The 6,716-nt window shown below is 50.0% G+C and overlaps 1 protein-coding gene across 1 annotated transcript in view; it reads right to left on the bottom strand.

Moving 5' to 3' along the window:
- Nucleotides 1-6,200: 6,200 nt before the first annotated feature.
- The window catches only part of FUBP3 (far upstream element (FUSE) binding protein 3), a gene marked incomplete at its 5' end in the record, with an annotated part of 30,354 nt that continues 29,838 nt past the window's right edge, over nt 6,201-6,716 (bottom strand). The window contains one exon of the mRNA XM_010013501.1: nt 6,201-6,241. Within this exon, the coding sequence (XP_010011803.1) occupies nt 6,233-6,241 (9 nt within the window). The remainder of the gene's footprint in view (nt 6,242-6,716) is intronic.

Below are 6,716 nucleotides of genomic sequence, written 5' to 3'. Positions count from 1 at the left end.
CCCGGGAACGCTCCCGCCGCCCAGAGCAGGAGCTGCGGGGGGACGAGGTGATGCTCGGGCTGAGCCTGGGCTGGGGGTCATGTCCCTCCCATAGGGTGAACCCCCCCCTAAACCTTCACCCACCCCTGTGGGGTCTGCAAAGCTCCCCTGCCCCATTCATCACATTCTGGTGGGCCTGGGGTACCGAGGAGGGTCCCATGGGTGCACCCCTTGCTCCAGGGCAGCCCTCAGCATCCTCCCTCCCTGTGCCAATGCAGGTGGATGGCAGAGAAGGGGCACAGAGAAGGAGAGCGGCCAACCCCAAGGTGCCACATCCATGGGATGGAGCTGACCGGACCCTCATCCTCCTCCAAGCCACACACTGCCCCCTGTCCCTGCTGCCCTCCGAGGGGCCAGGAGCAGCGGGAGGGTTCGGGGTGTCCCTGGCAGGGGTTTGGGGCAGTAAAGCAATGACCCTGCAGCACAGAACGCTGCAGCCCCTCCGAACCAGGCGGGCTGATTGCAGTGCTCGGGAAAGGAGCTTCAGGGCATTATTTGCCTCCATTTCACTCTGCGGGAGGCCGCCGAGCTGAGCAGAGATGCTGAGTGCTCTCCCCTCCGCTTTCCTGCCTTTTTTTCCTTCCCTTTAAGAAGCATTTCCAGGATTATTTTGGCGTGGGGGTCACGGCGCACAACAGCAAACAGGGGAGGAAAAGAAACCACATTCCTGGCTGCATCCAGCTGCTTCGTGGGGTACGAAACCCAACACGATTGTGGCAAATCACGGTGCAACTCTCGGCCATGCACGGTGCTGGGGCGGCCGGATGCCAGCACCTGCAGAGGCAGCCCCAGCACCGCAGGGCTCCCGCTGAGCTGCTGGCAAGCACCGAGTGTGACACAGCCCCTCAAGGGCCTTTCTGCCCCACGGCAGCACGGGGCAGGGGGAGCAAGGCAGGATTTGGAGGGCAGAAGCAGGAAAACCTCTGCACCTTTCGCTCCCCTCTGGTAGCGACCTGGGGATGGGACAGTCACATCTCCCGCCATCTCTCCTGCATCCCATCATCATCTTTCCCACATCCCATCATCATCTCTTCCACGTCCCATCATCATCTCTCCCGCATCCCACTACAACCTCTCCTGCAGCACCAGCCTCCACTGCTGGACTGGGATCCACTCCAGTGACTGCACCAGGACACCGGTTTGGAGCGTTCCAGCACCCAGGGCAGGGTGTCTGTGAACACTTGCAGGGACGGCGACCCCAGCGCTGCCCTGGGCAGCCTGTTCCAATGCCTGAGCACCCTTTGAGGGGGGAAATTCTTCCTAATATCCAGTCTAACTCAGACAACCCCCCTGCAGCTCCTGCCCCTTCTCAGCCCTGTTCTCCCCAAAGCAAAGCAGTGAATGACTCCACAGCAGCAAAGTTCCATATTCCCGGTGAATGGCCCAACAAGGAGCCCCGGGGCCGGTGCCGCTCACCGGGGCTCGGCGGGTGGTGAGTGACAGCTCACACAAAGGGAAGGGACCATCTAATCCCCCGGGACCACGGCACCTGCACCCGGCCCGGCCGGGATTAAAGGGAGCGACCGGCCTCTGCGAACATCAGAGGCTGCTTCATAGCGGCCTTGAAATGGGATTTCCTCCATGATAAGGGGCAGAGTGAGAAGATAATCTGGGGGGTTGTTGGTACCTGGCTCCCATATCAGCACCAAGATACTCTTCTGGGTCACCTGCTTTGAACCTGGTGCCACAGACATGGAAGGAGGCAGCAGCGGGGACCTGGGCACCCACTGCCCCATCCCCCTTGTCCCAGGGGTCCTGGTCCTTCACCACCATCTCCTCCATCCCCAGCACCCACCAAGGTGTTGCTGAGACAAGGATGGGGACTCAGTGCCCACTCGCTGCCCTTGGCTCCAGGGCTGCCACCTCCTCTCACCAGCAGACCAGGAGCTGTGGCTATTCCAACTCATCTTCACCTCACACGAGCCCAGATTCTGCTGATTTCCAGCATGAGAAGTTGTGGAAAATTCCCTTTGTGCATTTTCCAACCCTAAGAGGCCAGAGAAACACCCTGTTTGCAATGGGCACCCTGCTCCTTGCCGCAAATCCAAGGGAAAAACTCTCCAAACCAGCCAAAGAAAGGCTAAACAGCTCCTTACGTGTAATAAACCTGCTAAAGGGCACACCACCACCTTCATCTGCACAGGAACAACGTGTCGCTGGAAGATCTCAGCTCCTCACCGTGCACCACAACCCTGTAAGGACCAACAGACCCAAAACCCCCCTAAAGGGTGAGATGAACCGAGTGGGGTTGCAGGAGAAGCAGCAAGTGGGACCTCAGCAACATCCACATCATGTCAAGAAGCTTCACGTTAAACACCCTGAGCTCCCCCTCCGACCACGGCGCCGTCACCCACCGCTTTCCTGTAAATACACGGTTGCTCCAATGCAATTAAATATTTAATACTTGGGGAAGAAAAAAACCCACCCCAACAGCCTCGTGCCTGCTTGTCTCTTTCAATAATCATCTCGGTTTAACTCACAATGTCCATGATGTAGCTCGTTCTCAAGTCATGCAAAATTAAAGGAAGCGTTTTAGGCTATCTGAAGGCTCTTTTAGATCTTTAGACTGTCTTAAAGTCTCCCCTTTGCTCCCAAAAGAGCCTTTGCCTGCTCAGGCACACCCGATATAGAGCAGAGGAGAGCACCGGGGTCACTGTGAGCCCATCAGCAGTGATGTGCTCTGTGAGGCTGCTGCTCAGACGTGGTTTGCAGAAGGACCAAAGGAAACTTCAACTTAGAAACAGGCCTCTGTGCCTGAAGAGCTGTTGATGCAGCAATGCACAGGGACTCACCCGGGACAGCCTTCAACCACGGTTCCTCCATCCCCAGATGCTGTGATCCACAGGCAGAGTGCTCCCCAAGCTGAAGATCTCCTTCTGGGAGCATCTTGTCCCCTGGTATTAACACCCAGGCATGGCCTCATGCTGGTCCCTGCAATGAGAAAAGGGCTGTGCTGTCCCCACTGCCATCCTCCTACATGGTGCCTTGGGGACCTGCTCCTTGCAGTGCCCAGTTCCTGCCCAAGGGGCAGACGAACCCTCCCTGTCACAAACCCTAATGCAGGTGGTGCTTAATCCACTTCGTTGGGGGATTAAATTTGCCAAGGGCCAAGCAGAAGACTAAGTTCCTCTCTTGGAGACCATGGATGTGGCTTAAGGGCACTCACAGCAGCTTCTGGGCTGCACAGTGACATGAGGAGCTACCAGAGACCCCAGAGTGAGACACAAGTGCCCTGGGGTGGGATTGACCATCACAGCAGCCCCCTGACAGCAAGAAGGAAGCAGGGTTTGGAGGAACCCAGAGGCCACCAGCCCCTGTGAGGTGCCGAAGCCTCTCTTCACCCCCTGCCCAGCCCGACAGCAGCAGGTTGAACGGCGGCAGCAGTAATGGAACAATGAACTGCAGAACTTGGGCTGGTTTCAAGCACTTTGGGCTGGCAGGACAGCAGAGCGCTGCTGCAGCCCCAGCTCTGCCGGCACCATCTTAATGACAGGCCAAATTTCAAAGCCTTGCAAACTATTTCTTTGGCCTCCCCACCCCCTCGATAAAAGCCTGCATCAGAAGGAGATATTTCCATAATTCATCGGGCGGGTATTTCACTGGGGAGCCGCTCTCATCTGTACTTACAGCTACATTTAAGAGAATGCATCCTCCCACCATCCTGCGCCATTTACGACCATGGGCACAATCTGTAATACTCAGTCTTCAATTAAGGGACACCTTAGGGTTCATTATCACACAATTGCTCCCTGTGAACCATGCCAAATGCTGTTTTGGCACAGAGCTTGGAAGATGAATTAGAAGGAAGTCTTCTCGGTAATGCCCGCTCCCAATTCCCATCAGCAGCCTTTATGCCCTCCTCCAGCCATTTTTTCCCCCCTCTCCCCTCTTTCCAAGTGGCTTTTACTATCCCATCTTTCAATGTCTCTCTTGATTCTCTGGAGGTATATTTAGAGATGCTACATCTCCTTTTCTTCCGGCTCTCAACATGCCTCCCGCTCCCTGCTTTGCAGATGGGATCTTCTTTCCTCCCTCTCTCCCTCCCCCATCTGTAAGCCCCTACAGCCGTCTGGGAACAGAGGATGGGGCTATTTTAAGTTGGAGCAGCACAGAAGTTGTATTTTACAAGGAAGGGATCGCTGGGGTTATGGGCAAACTTGGAGATAACTAAAGGTTATTGCTCCATAACGTGATCCAATGGGTGAGGATGACCAGAGCCATGTCCCCCCGCATCCCTGTCCTGCCTATTTGCAGGGTGGAAAGTGAATCCTGGATGGACTCAGCCTCAAAGTTAGGGAAGAGCAACAAGTTCAGCGCATTAAAACCAGGGGCTGCCACCTCCTCACAAGCAATAAAACCTTTATATGGCTGTAAATCAGCTCCCCCCTGGCTTATAGAAACCTTCCCTTGATTAAAACAGGTCCTTAACAGCTACAATCACAGCACCTTACTGTGGGAATCCTCAGTGTGACGGTGCCAAGTGCTGCTCTGATGTGACACTGATGGAGCTCCACCAGAATTAAGGCTCGAGCCGACTTCACCGAGCACGGAGGCGAGAGGACGCGGGGAGAAAGCGAGTGAACCAGACCGGAGATACTTCAGCCACAAGACACCTTGTGGAAATTTTATTATATAGAGTGTAAAATGCAACTGTCAGTCAAATAAAAAGAACACTTTTTGTTTTTAAACACCATGCTCAACATTATCCAATCGCAGCTCTGTGTGTTTTTCTTTTTTATAGTTAGACATTTCAAGCATAAGGAAAAAATAATAAGGAAAGAACCCAAGAACAGTAACTTCAGTACATTGCAAAACGGAATGTCCCGCGGGGCAATTAAAAAGGCAAGAAAAAATAGCTTCAATTCCGTTTCTCCTTTAAAAATACACTGTTATCTGTACAAGAAACACTACAGTAAACATCGGAAAAATCATATTATCCCTTTTATTAAATCAAAGTTACTCAGCGCGTACTGTGGTTAATACTAGATTCATTTATTTCTCTAGGTAATCTGACAAATATTAGATAAGAAAATATTTAAAAGAACTGAAAAAAGCAAAAAAACAAAAACAAAAAAAACAACCCAAAAAAAAAAAACCCACCTTGGAATTAAAAAATAGTTACTACCTTTTATATGGTTTCTTTTTTTCTTTCAGGTTCCACAGTGTTTGTTAAAGGTACTAATAGCAGATTCATTTTAATATTAAAAATAACAGTATTTATATTTCTGAGCATAGAGGAAAGTTTTATTTTTTTTATTCTATTTTTTCTGTTTCTTTTTTTTTTTCTTTTTTTGTTTTTTTTTTTTTTTTTAAAACAAGCTTGGAGGTCTTAGAGCCAGAAATGCAACGAGAGGAGGAAATGGACTGCTACAAAATCAACACCGTTTTATATTACCCCTTTAGACTCTTAGAAATTATACAAACCCTACAAAACAGTTCCCCCCCCAACCCCATCACTTGCCTGACAGCAAAACAGTCACTGTCTCAATACAGAATTCACATCATTAATTACAATACATAGTCCTTAAAAAAAAAAGCAATAAAATCAAAAGACAGCCAAAGTACAAGGAATTAGAAGTAAAACATTTAATGAATTTACATATTTAAGAATATTTAAATACTGTTTAAAACCTTTTTTTTTTTTCTCTTTTTTTTTTCTTGGCTTTTTTTTAGGATTTGTTACATACCACCTAAGACTTCCAAGCCATTCTTTCTGTCGCAACAGAAAAGACTGAAAATTCAAAAAGGAGGAGGGGGAGGAAAAAAAACCAAAACCAACCAACCCCAACAAAATGAAAACACACACACACAAAAAAAGCCACATGTTGAAATGTCACAGCTCTGGGGTGCGTTTTGGTGCCGGCAAATTCTCTGGCTTCTCTCCAAAAAGAATCCCGGAGGTTTATTATTATTTATTCTTATTATTTCTTTTAGCTTTAAAACAAATTTGGAAACAAAAATTACCAGCGCGTCCATGAGTTTAGTACGTGACTAATTGCTCCTGATTCTTAGAAAAGTTCAGTATAGATTATCCTACAACTAGTGTTTCACAAACAGAAAAGTCTTCATCAAAATGTTGCAAATCTAGAAACCTCTGTTACAAAAAGGTTTTCTTCCACAATGATTCCAAGGAAAAAAAAAACCAAAACAAAACAAAATGAAACCCAAATAAAATTGCCACGAGGACCTTGTTCTACTGCTCCTAAAGAGGGAGGAAAAAGGAAAAGTTACTCGGCGGCAGCAAATTCTTTCAGCTGTCCAACCCTCCTCCCCCCCGGCACAGGCAGGTCTCTCATTCCCTGCTCCAGCCGAGCGGGATGTCTACCTCCAGCGATGCTCGGAGCCGCTATGGAAGAGATCTGTGCCCTGAGCCCCACAAGCCTCTCACCGAACAAGATCTCTCTTCTCTAGAGGGCCACGCTTTGAGCAGGGATTGAAGAGAACTCCCTTTTATCATCGCTTCTAGCTCACCCCCCGGCACAGGCAGGTCTCTCATTCCCTGCTCCAGCCGAGCGGGATGTCTACCTCCAGCGATGCTCGGAGCCGCTATGGAAGAGATCTGTGCCCTGAGCCCCACAAGCCTCTCACCGAACAAGATCTCTCTTCTCTAGAGGGCCACGCTTTGAGCAGGGATTGAAGAGAACTCCCTTTTATCATCGCTTCTAGCTCACCCTTGG

This window comes from Nestor notabilis, unplaced genomic scaffold (assembly GCF_000696875.1).
Source record: "Nestor notabilis isolate BGI_N333 unplaced genomic scaffold, ASM69687v1 scaffold25334, whole genome shotgun sequence".
NCBI classification, from domain to species: Eukaryota; Metazoa; Chordata; class Aves; order Psittaciformes; family Psittacidae; genus Nestor; species Nestor notabilis.
Note: the sequence above shows the minus strand (reverse complement) of the source record. Positions and strands in the feature narration are given on the sequence as shown.